At 52.0% G+C, this 17,370-nt stretch overlaps 1 protein-coding gene across 1 annotated transcript in view; it reads left to right on the forward strand.

The window, feature by feature from the left end:
• CACNA1I (calcium voltage-gated channel subunit alpha1 I) overlaps positions 1–17,370 on the forward strand; it is a 116,490-nt gene that overhangs the window by 18,197 nt on the left and 80,923 nt on the right. Inside the window, exons 2-3 of the mRNA XM_086402931.1 lie at positions 703–814; positions 2,353–2,486. Of these exons, the coding sequence (XP_086259057.1) occupies positions 703–814; positions 2,353–2,486 (246 nt within the window). The remainder of the gene's footprint in view (positions 1–702; positions 815–2,352; positions 2,487–17,370) is intronic.

A 17,370-nucleotide genomic window follows, 5' to 3' on the forward strand; every position in this document is an offset into this window, starting at 1 on the left:
GAGGAGAGCAGCCTGGCCTGGAAAGCCCACTCACCCGCGTCTAAGCATGTGCCCTTGAGGCCTGGCCCAGGCTGCTGGCTGCAGGAGCCTTTCTGCCTGGACAGGCCTGAGGAGGCTGAGCCCCACCCTGACTTGTGCAGGGGTTGGGGGGAGCCCAGGCACAGACCTGCTGGAGTCTGGCAATGGGCTGTAACCCAGCCACAGGAGAGGAGAGAAGTACAGGGTGTCTGGCCAGTCTTAGCCATGCTGGATGGACGCTCTGCAGGGTTCAGCTCCAGGGCTTGGGTAGAGATGGAGGGGGTGTGGGTGGAGGAGGGGAGGGATGGTCAGAGAAGGGAGGCAGTGACAGTCAGAGGAAGAAAATCAGAGTTAGAGAGGCTGGGAGAGTCTGGAGATGGTCCCCCAGTCAGGTCTCTGGGGACCTCTTCCTTTCTGGTTCTGGGGAAGTTCAGGCTGGGGCAAAGAGGTCAGGGGAGGGCCATGGGGAGGGCATCCTGGCAGATGGTGGCTTAGTGGAGTTCAGGTTCTCTGGTGGGTTTGGCCATGTCTGTTGTGAGGAGTCGGGGTAGGCTGTTTAAAAGGTCTTTGAAAATATAGGCACTGACCCACCAGGGGAGGCACCTGGGGGGCAATGGGGTGGATATCTGTGTTGGTGGTGGGGGAGTGGCCCCCCAGCTGTTGTGTCCTTGACTTGGTGCGCACGTGGTTTGAATGTATCAGCATGCTGGTGATCCTGCTGAACTGCGTGACCCTCGGCATGTACCAGCCGTGCGACGACATGGACTGCCTGTCAGAGCGCTGCAAGATCCTGCAGGTGAGGTCGGCTGCCCCGCCCCGCCCCGCCCTCAGGCCCCGCCCCGCCCCGCCCTCAGGCCCCGCCCATCCTAGCTAGGCCCCGCCCCGCCCCTCCCACTCACTGCCAGCTGGTCCTACCTGCGTCTCTTCCATCCTCTCTCCCTCCCGTCCTCTCCTCTCTGTCTCGAGGCCTCTGCCCTAGTCCATGCCCTTCCTTTTCTCCCATCTCCAACTTCCTCCTGGTCTCCCCATCCCCAACCCACTATCCAGTAAAGCACAAGTGACCTGACACTCCCTGAAGAAGGCCTTGCCCTTCACGCCCAGTGATCGGGATAAAGGCCGAGCTCCATCACTATGCTGATGCCGTTAGGAGCCGCCTCCTGGACCTCTCCTATTCTCATCTCACAGAGATCCCAGGTGGAGGCCTGACCTTTGGCCCCTGTGGCACATGTACACCTATAGTGCAGGGTGTTAGGTCTATACCCATTTTACAGATGTGGAAACATCTAATTCTGTCTCCCTTAGAAACTCAGATTCCTCCTGAGAGGAACTGCCCTCTGCTTCCTGTGTTCCCACAGGACTCAGAGGTTCCCAAGCAGCCCAGTTTCTCCGATTCCTTTGGGGGTACATGTTCAAGATCCAGACCCCTGGCCCATACAAAACCTACAGAATTAGAATCTCTGAGGTGGGTCTGGGGTCCAAGTGGGTAACAAGCTCCTGGGCCGGCCCCAGGGTCCTGGGTGGAGTTAGAACCCATTATTAACCTCAGTGAGTACTAGACTGGCTTCCCTACTAGGTGGTGAATTTAGCGAGCATTCATCTCTGGGCCCCCAACACTCAGCCTATGAGCTACCCAGAGAAGGTGCTCAGTGTCCATTTGCTGAATTGAATTGTCTTCAACCTTCATTGATTCTGGAAAGAGGGATTCCACCCAGGTCCCATCCTCAGCAAATAGACGCTCACAGAGCCCGTGATTGTGGCCATATTTGGGGCCTTCCTTTCCGAGCAGAGGAAGACATCACAGGGACCTGTGCCCACTGCAGGTGTCAGGCCTGTTTTGAGAAAGCTCCTTCCGTGTGTGTTTAGGAGTCAGGGAGACCTGAGTGTCATTTCTTCCCTTCACTGCTGTGGGAACTGTGGCGAGTTTCTGAAGCAGTCTGAGATCCCGGTTCCTCATCTGTAAAATGGCAGCATTCAAGGAGTCACTCAGAGAACTGAAGAGAGAATGCAGGACAAAGGTCTAGCCCAGGGCATGGCAATTATTAGGGAGACCCCCCTTTGCCCACTCCCATCTGGGTCCCTTGTCATTATGCTTGCTTTTAGGGAACAAATAGAGGGGGCTGGAAAACCCTGGGCAGTCTCCTCCTCTGTGAAATGAATGCCTTGGACTAGGATCTCTGAGGTTCTCTCCCGGACCAGGAGAAGATGTTTCCAGGTCTCTCCCTGGGCCCGGGTGTCCATCCCCATGTTCCCACCTCACACCGTGGCTCCAACGCTGCGTCCTGATCTGGGACCTCACGCTGTCCCTTGCTTCTTGTCTTCCTCCTGCCCCTGCAGGTCTTCGATGACTTCATCTTTGTCTTCTTTGCCATGGAGATGGTGCTCAAGATGGTGGCCCTGGGCATTTTTGGCAAGAAGTGCTACCTTGGGGACACATGGAACCGACTGGATTTCTTCATTGTCATGGCAGGGTAGGTAGATCATATCAGACAGGTCCTAGCCCCTGATGCATGCCAGACATCGTGTAAATAATCTCTGGGGCTTCTGGGTAATAATGAAGAAGCTGTGTGTTATTGTCTGGATTCTTCCTGGGCCTCTCTGATGGAAGGAATGATGTCCCTTCCCTGAATGGCCTGGACAAACAGACATTCCTTCCCCCTCATTCTGGTGAACTGTGTGTCTTCCTGCGCTGTCAACTGATACTGGATCTGTTTTACACTAACTAACTGTGACCTTAAGAAAGCTACTTAACCTCTCTAAACCTCAGTGTCCTCATCTGTGAAATGGGGATAATGTATAACGAAGGCCAGCTCCATTAAAGTGAGCACCCAACAAATGTGAGCTATTATTATTATCATCCTAGATCACTTAGCAAGTTAGAGATCCAGCACAGACTCTACTGTCTGACTCCAAACTGTGGTTATTTCTGCCAAGATGTTAGCTATAGTCAGAAAGAGGTCAGGGGACAACTTAAACTGTTTGGAGCATCTTGGATTCTGCTCTGTGCCTTGTCCTTCCTTTCCTGGGTTAAGCCAGGCTGGTGGCCCATCCACACATTCATTCCACAGTCAGCAGTTGACTGAGCTCCTACTAAGTGTCAGCACTGTCTTCAATGCAGGGCAGGAAGGATGGCAAATCTAGACATAAACTTTATCCTTCCCAAGTACCATCTGGAGAGAGGCATTCAGCAGCTACATGGGTGAGCATGCCACATGCTGAGACCAGGGCCCTGGGAAAGAGTTATGATTCTCTGACAGCATCTTTGGGCCAGGCTGGGGGCTTGGGGATTTGACGACTTGCCTGAGGAGGTGACGCACACACAACAGCTGGAAGATAGACAGGTGTTAACCATGCCCAGTAATGGTCAATATGGCAGAAGTGAAAAGCAGGGACAAAAAGGCTAGAGACCCACGAGTGTGTGTGTGAGTGTGTACACGTGTCAGTGACCTTGAGAGCATGTGCATTTATTTGCATACATGTGTGTGCCAAGATATGTGTGTGATGCCCTTGAGAAGTTGCAGGGAGGGTGGCCAGGCACGTGGCTGAGATGGGAAGTCAGTATCACCATGTACACACTGAATTCTGCGGATGTGTCCTGAAGGGCCGTGGGTTGCTCACTGGTGTTCTTTAGAATGTGACAGTACCCTGTCCTCAGCGCTGTATTCAGTTCCACAGCCACATTATCAGTGACGATGTAGACCAAATTAGAAGTTAAACTGGGTCCCTACGTGGGAGCTGTGTCACCCTCTTTGTCAGATTCTTCCTTCTCATTCTCATCTTGGTTTGGCTGGAGGACATCCTTAAGTAGTTTTGTTTTTTAGAGAGTTCATTTGGGTTTTCCCATCACATGTTAAGGAAAAATCCGAACGAACTTTTTGACCAACTCAATAAAAAGAAAAGGTGTTTGGATAGTGTCGTTTTTCAGTCTTGCCTGTCCACGCATATATCCCTTTGACCTTGGTGGGTGAAGGGCAGTTTTTGTCTGCACTGCACTGGACTCGAAGTTTTTCTCCCTCAGAGCCCTGTGTGTGGTACTGTCCAAATCGACACCATATATTGCAGCCGAGGCCACTATAGATCTGGTTCTTCTTTGTTGGGAGAAACCTGCTTTTTCTTTGCTAGAAGCTTGAAAGTTTTCTCCTTACCTTCAGAATTCAGACATTTCACAAGGGCAGGTGTTAAGTGAAGGATCGCTTCTGGTGGGGCCTTTTGGAATTCAAGACTTGTGCATCCTTCAGGTCAGAAAAAAATTATTCCGTATCTTGTTTGGTGACTGGCCATTCTTCTCTGCTCTCTCCTAGAATTCCCAGTAAGTGGTTATTTCCATCATCTCTCTATTCTCTGCATGTTTCGTTCACCTCTCTTACAGATTTCATCTGTACTAAGAATTCCTTGACTTGGCCTTCTGAATCACTAACAATGTCCTTTTCTCAATTTACTGCCCCTAATGCAAGTGCTCATCTCCTCTGTGTCTTTTTAATTCTCAGGATCGCTTGTTGCTCTTGAATTTCTTATTTTTCAGAGCAGCTTGTTTTTATGGATGCAATATTCACTCACATCTCTTCGTATATACAAATTAGGCTTTACTGATCCTGAAGTCAAAGTATAATTTCCAGAAAGTTAAAAAAAATTACCCTCACACAAATCTTAGAAGGAACATGTATATTACAGATTTATTCGACTCATTAATGAGGAATCAGCAGGATGGTAATCGTCAGAACCAGAAAAACAGGCAATGGAAAAAAAAACCTGGGGATATGAGGTGCTTAGAATCAAAGCTGGTTAATGGCCTTATAGGGTCATAAAACCGTAATCTTTGGGGTTATCTTTTTATATTGGGCAGAAACCACTTACAAATACCTCCAAGTTCACATGTAATTTCATAGCAGCCAGACCTTTAATTAACAGTAAAGAGTGAATCAGACCAAGGTGTGTTCCCCCAGATAATGAAATAATCTTTAGATGGGTCTGTTAAATAATGCTCCAAATGATATCACGAGAAATGCTGCCCTTCCTTTGCCGAAGTTCCAAATTTTAGGATGATTTTTCGTAACTCCTGTTTCAGGGAAGTCATTTGTTTTGCTGGCTCCGCTGACTGCCTCCTATGAGTGCCCCCGCTCTGCCCTTTTGCCTTGAAGAGTCTCCTCTATTGCTTAGCGGTTCCCCTCTGTCTGCTCATATTTATAAAAAAAGACAATAAAGATCTAAACTGAGTGGTCTAAGGACCTGGGCTGGCTTCAGCATTGTGGCGAGGTCTCCGTTTGACATCTTCTCTTGGTCTTTGGGGTGGAGACGGGGCGGGGATGGGGTCCACAGGCCAGCAGCCTCCTGGGGGGTCAGGGAGGGCTGGGTACATGTGCAGCCCCATAGGGCCCCATACTTGGGTTAATGCTCTGCTTTCATCAGTTTGAAATTCTTTTTTCTTTTTCTAGTGGTTGCTGGTCTTCCACAATGGAATTCTTTCTTTGAAAATTTTTTTATTGGAGGATAGTTGCTTTACAGTGTTGTGTGGGTTTCTGCTGTATCAGCAAAGTGAATCAGCCATATGTATACATATATTCTCTCTCTTTTGGATTTTCTTCCCATTCAGGTCGCCACAGAGCACTGAGTGGAGTTCTCTGTGCTACACAGGAGGTTCTCGTTAGTTACCTGTTTTAGACGTGGAAGCCCCATTTTATATGTAGCAACATATCTCTGTCAACCCCCATCTCCCGATTCTCCCCCGCACCCCTTCCCCACCTGGGTGTCTGTGCATTTCTTCTTTACGTCTGTGTCTCTATTTCTGCTTTGCAAACAGTTTCATCTATGCCTTTTTTCTAGATTCCGTATATGTGTGTTAACACGTAATATTTGCAATTCTCTTCATAAAAAGATTTCACTGTATATTATTTTTTCTTACTTTTGGCCGCGCTGAGTCTGTTGCTGTGTGCCTGCTTTCTCTAGTTTGGGCCAGCAGGGGCTCCGGTTGTAGTGCGTGGGGTTCTCATTGCGGTGGCTTCTCTCATTTCGGAGCATAGCTGTAGATGCCTGGGCTTCGGTATTTGCAGCACATGGGCTCAGCAGTTGTGATCTTCCTGAACCAGAGATCCAACCTGCGTCTCCTGCATTGGCAGGCAGACTCTTAACCACTGTATCACCAGAGAAGTTCTGAAATTCTTAATACATTTTGAACAGGGGCCCTACGTTTTCACTTAGCCCTGGGTCCTGGGAGTAATGTAGCCAGTCTTGGCTTGGCAGTGGGCTCAACAGAGACATTTTTGTGAGTCATGAACAGCCCCATGTGGGATGCTGGGAACTCTGGGTCCTTCCTGTCCTTTGTGCCTAGGGATGGTGTGGGTGCAGAAGGCAGGATGGGGAGCCCTAAGCCTGGGCTTCAGAGCCCAGCTCCCCTCACCCAGTCCCACCCAAGCCTGCAGCTATAAATGTCCTGTTTCTTGAGCAACAGGCTTGCCATCCTGAGGACGTTTTCTTCCTCCCTGCTCCTCCTTATCCCCAAATTACTGGCTCCCTTTTCAAGTGACAGAGGAGACAGAACCCCCACACTGGAAGGTGCCTGCAGAGGTCAGAGCCTTCACCTCTGTATCCAGTCAGCCCTGCTTGCGTGCTGCCACTAGGGGCAACTCACAAGGCAGCCAGTTGCAAACTGGGACAGCTTTTGTTGTCCAGTCCCTAAGTTGTGTCCAACTCTTTGCGACCCCATGGACTGCAGCACGCCAGGCTTCCCTGTCCTTCACTGTCTCCTGGAGTTTGCTCAAACTCATGTCCAGCCTAATGTGCTGGAAAGTTCTTTCAAGGAGTTTGAAATTTGTCTTCCTGTAGCTCCCGCCCGATGGTAGATCTTGACACTTACTCATTGACAAAGTCAGCATTTATTGAGCACCTGCTGCACCCCAGGTGCTACGCAGGGAGCACATGAAAGGAACAAGACAGATGCTGCTGTGATTTCATAAAGCCCACGATCTAGGAAACAATATAAAACAGATAATAAAGTTCTAGATAAATTCTACTTGGGACCAAAGCCGTTGCAGCAAAGTGTAGAGGGCCACGAGGGCATGGACTGGGTTTGTATACAGCTTCCTGAGGAAGAGAGGCCTGGGGGTAAGAGTTGACCAGCAGGGGTTCGGGGAGGGTGTCATCAGTAGAGGGGACGGCACGCAGGGGGCCTGGAGGGGCTGTTTGAGGAAGAGGAGGCTGTCAGAGCCCAGGGACCCGTGGGATGGGTGGGTGGGTGCTGAGAGATGAGGCAGAGAGGGGGCAGGGCCCTGACCGTCCAGAGGCGTTAGTGGCTCAGTCGTGTCCGACTCTTTGCAACCCCGTGAACTGTAGCCCACTAGGTTCTTCCATCCATGGAGCTCTCCAGGCAAGAATACCGGAGTGGATTGCCGTTGCGGCAGGGGTGTCCCCAAAAGACTCGTGACAGCCTTCACACATTCGAAAGCGGCTCATTTCCTCCCCGAGTCTCCCCTTCCCCACACAGAATGTTTCCAGCCTCTCCCACTGTTTGTCAAAGGAGGGGAGGTGGCCTCCCCTGCCGGACCTACTTTAGGCGGTCTTGGTCCCTGGCCGGGGGGAAGGACCCCGGCTTCCCACTGATGACTTGTGGGAGAGAAAAGGGATTGCCCTCTCCTGGGACCGGGTGGCAGTGTGGCCTGCGGAGGGGCTGCGCTCTCTGCCACCCCTAGGTTGTGTGCAGTCTCCAAGCCAGGCCTCTTCTCCCCTGGAACTGAACACAGGTGATTTTTTAAAAAACACACAAATACCCACCTTTGCATTTATTGTTATTAATTTCATCTTACAGTGATCTCTTGGAGTCTTGTTTCCGTCACTCATTACATTTTCTTCCTGTGCTTGATCAGCCCGGGACAGTGAGGCCCTGGGCACCTCACTAGAGGCTCTTCCAGTGTGGACAAAGCCCCACTCATCAGTGGGCAATAGTGGAACCTACCTCATTGTGTTACTTAAGCTATGCTTCTCTGCCTTAGTCCATTAGCAGGTCATGAAATATTCAATGACATTCTCATTGAACTTGAGATTTTCTTTATCTATATATCTCCCTTGCTGCATCATACTGGTAATACTGCCACCTCCCTTAACCAAAAAAATAAAACCACATGAACTGGCCGTTGACAGCTGTGGAGAGGGGTCTGGGTTCCTCTGTTAAAGTCTTTCCCAAGAATTCTGATGACTGGTGTCTGGGAGGAGGGGTGGGTATGGTGAGCCAGGGCTGTAGGGCTGGGCTGGTAGGGACCTTTCTAGAATGAGTCTGAGCCAGTGCCTTTGCCAAGGTCATGGCTGGTGTGGGCCCCGCCTTGGAGGAGCTCAGGGAACAGGAGTGGCCTTGAGTCTGATGTCCCTTAAAAGCTTTTGACTATGATGGTATCCTGGAGAAGGCCTTGGCGTGGAAAGTGAAGCTGCTGAAGGATAAGCATGAGCCGATCAGGAATGGGCTCTTAAACATATGTGCAACCTTGTACCCCTTCTCTCTGCTCCTTGAAATTAAGAGAGCCACAGGGTTACTGGGGCACAGGTTAAACTACAGATTCTGGGGCCTCATCCAGGGGATCCTGACCCAGCAGGTACAGAGGGCCTAGGCATCTGCATTTTATGCAAATGCCCAGGTGGGTCTGGGTTCTTTTGACCCTCAGAGAGCCCCTCATCAGGAGTCCTTCGAGTGGTGAGCATGATTCCCGGTTCTGGGAACCACAGGAAGGAGAAGAGGCCTGGGGAGGGCTCTGTCTCTGATCTGTGCCCAGGATCTGAATTAATTCTCAAGATAAGCAGATGTGCTCTGTCAATGAAACAGTGGGGACTCGTAAAAATTTCTGTCATCGTTAATAATATTAACACGAATAGCGCTAACATCAGGAACTCTGCACCTTGGCCAGGGAGGAAGAAGGAGGGGCTGGGCCAGGATCTATCGTGCCCTGGAAACAGCTTCTCCCCAGAGTGCGTGGGGAGCAGCTTCTCCAACCCGACTCTTACAAGCTCTCGGGCAACAAAATGTCAATAAGAATTGTTCCTTATCCCTGAACTAGAGCTTTCTAAAGAGATCAGGTAGGCTTGTCCCCTCTGTGGTTGCTTGCTGAGAGTTCCTATTGTCCAAAGTGGCCCATCAGTGGGACTTTAAAAAGCAAAAGGAATTGAATCCTCTTAGGCATTATCCAGGTGAAAAAAAAATAAGAGCATCTACTGTTTGCGGAGTACTCACTGTAGGCCTGATGCTGTGCATTATCTGGCCTAATCTTCAAACTAGCACTGTGAGGGAGGCCCTGTGGTCAGTTCCATTTCACAGATGAGCACAGCAACAGGGAGTGACCTGCCCGAGGTCACGACAGACCTGGTAAGGGGCAGAGCCAGGAGTTGCATCCAGGCAGCTTGGCTCCATGGGCTGGCATTGAATCCTGGTTCTCTGTAACTTGCTGGGTGTATCTGTCAGGGATGCATTGGACTGCAAGTTCACAGGACATCTGACCACAGCGCAAATGCTGGGATGTTTTTCCCGACATAACATGACGTTCTGAGGTCAGCGGTTACCAGTGATGGCTCTGTGATGTGGGGACTGACGTCCTTGTGATTTTCCAGATCTTCTTTTCATGGGCACAAGGTGGCTGTTGAAGCTGTGGGCGTCATGTCTGCATTGAAGGCAGAAAGGGTGGAGGGAGACAGGACTATGCCAGCTGTGCGTATCTACTTGGATCTGGAAAACAACATTTTCTTTTCTAGATCCTTCCCCATCCCAGCACACTTGGCCAGAACTGGGTCTCATGGCTGTGCTTAGCTGCAAGGGAAGCTAGGAGAATAGAAAACATAATTGAATTTGGGTAAATCAATCAAGAATTGTTCCCTGGGGCTAGGCAAGATTGGAAGGAGAGAGAGTGCACTTTGGGTGGGCAACTCTCAGAGTCTGCCACCCTCTTCTCCTACAGTCTGTGTTTCTTCATTTGCTCTTGGCCAAAGCTGTGGCCCTACTATGTCTCCAAGCCCTAATTGGAGCCTCAGGAGCCCTGCCTGGGCTGTCTGGGGATGTACGTGATCTGCTGAGAAATCTAAAGTCAATTACCGACCCATGTAATCTCCGCAGAGGCTGGTGCCCACTAGCAGACTTGCTGTGGTTACTGGTGTGAGAGGGTCACCCCTGGGCTGTTTCCAGAAGCCTTTGCTGCCTGCCCACCTCCTGCACGGCTCTATGTGCATGATCTCTGGTCAAGGAAGCACGGCACATGTCCGCAGGCCTAGGTAGAATCCTCTTCGTTCTATGAGTTTAGACCCTGACTTATCCTGGGCTCTATAGGTCTGTCTACTCCAGGACCTGCGTGCCCCAGGGCAAGGGCAAGGCCAAGGCCGAGCCTGCGTCCTGGAGCCCCTGGGACTTGGCTCCAGGGCCAGCACAGAGGGGAAGCTCCATATTTGTTCTGTTTCTTTGTGTCCCTGCGGAGCTGGGGCATCTGGGGCCATTTTCTTTTAGCTGAATTGGCCCTTGGGTGGGTGTGGACCTGGGAAGATTCCAGGGAAAGTCCTGGTGTGGATGATTCTTCATTTGCATATAGAATAAAGTGGGTGGGAGAGACAGCATGATGATCACCACTCCGACCCGTTTCCATGGAAACAGGATGCTAGATGACATGGAGGACTGGGTAGGGGGTAAATCACCAGAGATTCTCAGGCTACAGGTTGACAAGCCAGACACCAGTCAGTCATAAATCAGTCAGGATTCTCTCAGTTTATACGAACAGGAAGCCTCTGAACCTTTTTTAAAGAAGCTTACTATTCCTTTTCCTGAAAGTCGAGGGGTCTCTGACTTTAGGACCCGCTCAATCCAGAATCCTGAAAGATGTCACCAGGCGGTGTGTCCTCCCATCCTACAGCTCTTCTCAGTCCTCTGACCAAGGACTTCCATCCATGGCAGCTTTCCTCTGGTTTGGAGCGGGATGGGCAGAAGAAGAGCACAACTCCTCCCTCCAGTTCAACAGAAAGACACCTCTGCTTCCTTAGCCACTCTAAGCAGAGTGGGAGAGAGCCTCGTTGGCTTGGATTGGCTGGAAAGGGTCATGTGCTCATCCCTGAGCCAATCAGTTCAGTTCAGTTCAGTCGCTCAGTCGTGTCCGACTCTTTGCGACCCTATGAATCGCAGCACGCCAGGCCTCCCTGTCCATCACCAACTCCCGGAGTTCACCCGAAGTCACGTCCATCGAGTCAGTGATGCCATCCAGCCATCTCATCCTCTGTCGTCCCCTTCTCCTCCTGCCCCCAATCCCTCCCAGCATCAGAGTCTTTTCCAATGAGTCAACTCTTTGCATGAGGTGGCCAAAGTATTGGAGTTTCAGCTTTAGCATTATTCCTTCCAATGAATACCCAGGACTGATATCCTTTAGAATGGACTGGTTGGAGCTCCTTGCAGTCCAAGGGACTCTCAAGAGTCTTCTCCAACACCACAGTTCAAAAGCATCAATTCTTTGGCATTCAGCTTTCTTCATAGTCCAACTCTCACATCCATACATGACCACTGGAAAAACCATAGCCTTGACTAGATGGACCTTTGTTGGCAAAGTAATGTCTCTGCTTTTCAGCCAATCACTGTAGCCTAAATGAGGCAGCACTCTGATTGGCCAGACCTAGGGCAAGGTCTATGTCCTGGGCCAGGTGTGAGGTTGACCTCTCTCATACCACATGGTCAGAGAGTGGGGAGGGTGCATTTGGCAAATCCCAGAACTGTTACCCTACAAGCAGAGAAGGAAGCTCCAGGTAGGCACAAATCAGTGATGATGCCTAGGTGGGTTGCCAGAACTCAGGTTTCCTGACTGAGTTGTGCTTTCTTACTCCCCCACTGTCCTGAGAACTTGAGGTTGTTAACCTCATTTCCCAACTGGGGAAATGGAAGCTCAGAGAGATCAGCAGCCTGTCTCAGGTCACACAGCCTGTAGGGACTGTGTGATGTGTTCAGGTTCTGGGGACAACTACATGCTGACTCACAACATGAAGGGTTTTACCCTTTCAGAGGCCAAAAGATCCCAGTCGCTCTGCCCTGGAGGACTTGGACGACCTCACCAGCTCTCAGAAGGATGTGGGATGAGTCCCGGAAGAGGGATTTTTTTTTCTCTGAGGCTGTGGTGGAGCCAAAAGAATCCCTATCTGGTTTCCAGCAGCTGTGCCCACCGGCCGTGGTGCCAAGACTACTCTGGAGTAAGGGAGCTGAATGTTGTGGGAGGCAGTCAGGAGGTATATTTGGGATGTATACTAAAAAATGATAACACTGTTTGCCTGAAGTTCAGACTTAACTGGGCATCCTCTATCTACTTGGCAACTCTACCCAGAGATAAAGCCAGTGAGTGTTGTCCCCTGCATAGAGCCTTGTGGAGAGATGGTCCAGGGTCTCCTGCTGCCGAGGTCCCCAAATTTCTTTTGTGGCCCCCAGTTCCTCCTTTACTCTGAACTTGACCTGACTTGGCTTCAGCCCATCAGTTTGTCAGGTAGGCTTAAGAAACCCAGTTCTTGGACTTCCCTGATGGCACAGTGGATACAAATCCACCAGCCAGTGCAGGGGTCATGGGTTCGATCCCTGGTCTGGAAAGATTCCATATGCCGTGGAGCAACTAAGCCTATGCATCACAACTTCTGAGCCTGCACTCTAGAGCCCTTGCTCTGTAACGAGAGAAGCCACCACAGTGAGAAGCCCGCGTACCCCAATGAAGAGTAGCCCTACTCGCAACTAGAGAAAGCCTACATGTAGCAATGAAGACCCAGTGCAATCCCCTCCCCCCAAAAAAGAAAGAAACTTTATTCTGGTCTCATAAGAATTGTGTGATGGTATCTGGGCAATAACAACCCACCAATCATAAAACACTGGCCAGAGTCAAGGGTTAACATTATCAGTCCCTAATTTTCTCTTTCCATGATTTCCTCTCTCCCGCCTGCCCTCCCTCCACTGAACACCTACTATGTGCTGGGTGCTGAGACAGTAGCATAAGCTGGTGGTCTAGTTACCACCCGACACAAGCCTGAGTCATCATAGAGCTGCCTCCTGACAGATGAGTTGCCATTTCCAGCATCTCAGCTTCCTTTCCATTAGCTACATCTTACATTACATTTTAAGAAAGCCCCTGTGAGTCCCTTGTAAAGACTGAGGAAACACCCTATTTTTATCAGTAACACTCAGAAATCATCTCCTGGGAGGGGTATTTCCTGGAAAGATGTTAAGTCTCAGTCATTTTATGTTGCTTCTTGTCGGCTCCTAGTTTTTTTCTTTTTTTCTGGTCTTGTCCCTCAAGTTATTTGTTTGACAAGCTGGCAGGGGGAGCTGCCTCCAAGCCAGGTGCTGGATGAGGGGCTAGGGACCTAACTAGGGCTCTGAGCCATGACCTGAGGAACAGGGACACGACAGCACCCCTTCGAGCCAGAGATGCCCTGGGGTGGGATCTGAAAGCTGGGAAGGGCGTCCCAGGGAGAGAGGCTGACAGATGCTGAGGCATGTCTGCTGGTGTATTCTGGGAAACTGAGATGTTCGGGTGTTCCTGGCTGCTGCTGCTGCTGCTGCTAAGTCGCTTCAGTCGTGTCCGACTCCGTGCGACCCCATAGATGGCAGCCCATCAGGCTCCCCCGTCCCTGGGATTCTCCAGGCAAGAACAGGAGTGGGTTGCCATTTCCTTCTCCAATGCATGAAAGTGAAAAGTGAAAGTGAAGTCGCTCAGTTGTGTCCGGCTCTGTGCGACCCCATAGACGGCAGCCCATCAGGCTCCTCCATCCATGGGATTTTCCAGGCAAGACTACTAGAGTTGGGTGCTATTGCCTTCTCCGGGGTGTTCCTGGACTGCAGGGCAAATGGTGGGCAGTGATGGAGTCTTGGTCGGGGAGCCTCCAGAGGCCCTTATCGCCTGGGCTCCCCCCGGGAGGAAGTGGGATCCAGGGAGGGTTTAAGCAGGTAGCATGTGATTTGTGGGCCAGTGTGCCCCGAGGCAGCAAATAAGGCTGTGATGTAATAATGGCTGGCTTTCATGTGCCAAACCCTGCCCTAGGTGCTGAATCCACATGTGAACGCATTTCCTCAACCCCGTGAGGTCAATTCAGTGACTTGCCCAAGGTCACCCGGTGCAAACCCCAAGCTGGGATTGGAACCCAGGCTCTGTGCTCTAAACATCGGGTAACATAGCCTCCATCGTTGCTGGCCCTGTTCCAAATGCTGCCGGTCCGATTTACTGGCTGGCTGTGGCAGTTGCTCTGCCTGACCTGATGATTGATGAAGTGTGGGGGGCAGGTCATGCAGAGCTCCTGGGCCCCCCACTGCTCAGTTGGGTTCTGTCTGTGCCTCAGCTTCTGGGGTGGGTGCCCTACTCCCTCCAGGGGAAGGGGCGTAAAGTGCCTGGCACACGGCAAGTGCTCCGGAAAGCCCTCTGAAGCAACAGGACCCTGCAAGTTGCCAGGGAGAGAAACCAGTTCACATGACACCTAGGCCCCAAAGGGAAGGGGCTGGCTCGTGTGCCTGGGCAGAACAGAGCACAGATCCACGGTTCGGGTGCAGCTGGGGAGGAGTGCTCCAGCCATATGGTCAGGATCCTGCCTTGTCCTGGTTCTGGCCTCCGCCTTCCTCTGTGTTGGCAGAGCTTTCCGGCCACCACGGAGGCAAGATGGCCATTAGCGCCTCCGGGTTTCCTGGTGGTGGCTTAGCCAGGTAGAGCATCTCTCCTCTGCAGTCCCGGCTCAAGGGCCAGCAGCTCCTCACGGCCCATCCTGAAGTAGTCACGGTGGCTGGTGGTGGTCGTGGGGGCTGGTGTCTGGCGGTAGACCAGGCCTGGGTCTCTGCGCTTCTCCTGGGAACCAGGGGAACAGTACAAGGGGGTGGCTTCTTAGCAGGAATACGTGGGGAGGGCCCTAAGAGCAGGTGTCCAACCTGCCTGCCCACTCTGGCATGGCCCACACTTCAGCACGGCCACACCCGAGCCCCTCTTCCCAGACGACACCCCATCCGGGAGCTGGGTGCAGTCACCCTCCTCCAGGGGTGATGTCAGGACGAATGTGCTCGCTTTAAAGCAAAATTACTTACCTAATTAGGCGCTTGGGAGCTGGCAGGAGGTAGTGGGGTGGGGGTTGTTGGTTTTTGTTTTTTTTTTAGACTTTTAGCACTGAAGCTGCGCAATAAAGTAACTGTGTAATTAGGGATTAATTTCTCACTCCCTCAAGTAATGTCTTACTTGGGGCCTGAGGGAAGTCAGCCGGATGGTTATTCACCCACAGAGCAGCTCTCTTCCCCTTCTCTTTTGTCGGCTGGGGGGAGAATGCTCCTTCAGCTCTCCCGAAGCGGGAGGTGGCTTCTTCCGTCCCAGGTGTTCTTCATGCTGCATAGATTCCCGAGTCAGTGCTGTGCCAGCTCTGTGTGGTGGGGCTGGAGCAGGCTGTGTCTGAGAGACGCCCGGCCAGCATCCAGCCGGTCGTCCAAGGATAACACCTCGGCCCCACCCCCGGCTGGTCCAGGTCTGATGCACACAGCCTGTTAGGGTCCCCACTGGGATTGCACCCCGTTTGTGTTTGCAGGGTAACCTGCTCACGAACAGCCCCTTGCTGGTTTTTCCCTCTCTGCCCCTTCTCTGGGCCTCCTGGGATCACCTCCCAAATAAACTGAGTCTCCTGAGTCCTTGGCTGAGGCAGTGTTGGGGGATCCCAAGCCAGACTGGAGTTGTGAACAGAGTGTGGGAGGAACCAGAGCCCAGAGGGGTGAGGGCAGCCCGAGGTGCAGGGAGGGGAGAGCAGGACTTCTGGAGGAGGGGGTCTTGTAGGCGGAGAGTACGGAGGATGGGCTCCACTCAAAGGAAAGGGACAGGGAAGTGTGTTTGGTGAGCTCGGTGCTCCTGGTGCCCGAGATGTGTGGAGTTGGAGCAAGGGGTGGGGGAAGGGGGCTGAGGCCAGACTGCAGGACCATGAAGACCCTGCTCAGGGGCTTGGACTTTGTTCTGAGGGCAGTGGGGAGCCATTGAGGGTTTAAGCCAGGAGTGACACAGCTAGCTTTGCGTTTCAGGAGCTTTGGGCTCACCAAGGCTGCTGCAGCTGTCAGCAGAGAGGGACGGTGGCTGGGCAGGGGCAGGGTGCTGAGGCTGTCAGTGACTGTCCACGTTGGGCTGGTGGGTACAGTCACCATCAGGACGGTGTGGTTCCAGGGCAGAGACTCAGACCTGCAGTTCCTACCTCCCGGCCCCTCGCTTGGCGCCTGTCTCCCCATCCTGGTCCAATATGCAGCTTTCTATCCTCTTCCTCTCAGGGAACTGTGAGATCTGCTGGATTCCTCACCGTGTACCTGCTATTTACTCTTTACCTCTGAAAGCATTTACACCTGGTCTTACTCCCCTAGACAGGAGATGCGGCTGTGGCAGGACACCCTGATAGGTTCACAGAGAGTTAGGACCTGGGAGTAGTGTTCAGGCAGAGGAATTCCCAGGGCCAAGGTCGATCATGCTGCCATGAACTCAGTGACTCATCACATTTCCCCTTTTGACTCGACTGCCAGGAAGCTCAGAGCCAAGATCTTGGCACTAAGTTCTTCAAGAAATTTCTCTGGGGGAGTTTTTCCATGGGAACCCGGGGGCTTGCAACTGACGAATTCTCAGGGGGATTTTTGCAGTAGAGGATGAGGTCAGAGGTGAAGGGAAGGGGCAGAGCCACTGTGTTGGTCTGGGTCTGCCAGGCTGTGGCTGTGTAGTTCCCTTCAGAGATGGGACAAGAGTCAGATCAGCCTCCATGAGAGGGCTGGGGTCTAGGAGGTGTTCAGATCCTAGGGCTCACTGGCTCTGGGTTATGGTGAGCCTTGGTGACATCCAGTAATAACTTGCATTGCACTCAGGAGGCAGGGGCCAGCCCGGCTTGTTTTAGAGAAACACGTGAGGAGGGTGAACCCGATTTTTCACCATCGGTCCTGAGTACGCAGGGCATCTGTAGTTTCCCATTCCTGCCCTCCAGCCTGTCCTGGGTCAGGGCCACGGTGGATGCTCCTGACTTAATTAAGAAGCTTTAGTCCCAGACTGTGGACTGCAGGTTCTTTGCGAAGGGATCGACAGCACGGAGCCCGCTTGGCAGAGTGGGGTGGGGGAGTCAGGGACCAGGCACGACTGTCTTGTGGGCTCCCAGCGCGGAGCGAGCCCTGTGTGGCTTGTAAGTGTGGGTCTGCCCTGGTCCAGGGGAGCAAGGAGAGGGTTGAGGTGGGATCTGAGTGATGTAGAGGGCACTCAGGAGGTTAACTCAGGTGAATAATGAGAACACACGCAAGAGGCCCTCAAAATCCATTCTTTTCTCTGTCTACCCCTCTGCCTGTGAAGCAGCTATTTATTTTTATTGTGAGACGTGAACAAATCCTGGACTGGCACCTGCTGGAGCTCA

This window comes from Bos grunniens, chromosome 5 (genome assembly GCF_055505025.1).
Source record: "Bos grunniens cultivar Pamir isolate PY7600 chromosome 5, Bosgru_T2T1.0, whole genome shotgun sequence".
NCBI classification, from domain to species: domain Eukaryota; kingdom Metazoa; phylum Chordata; class Mammalia; order Artiodactyla; family Bovidae; genus Bos; species Bos grunniens.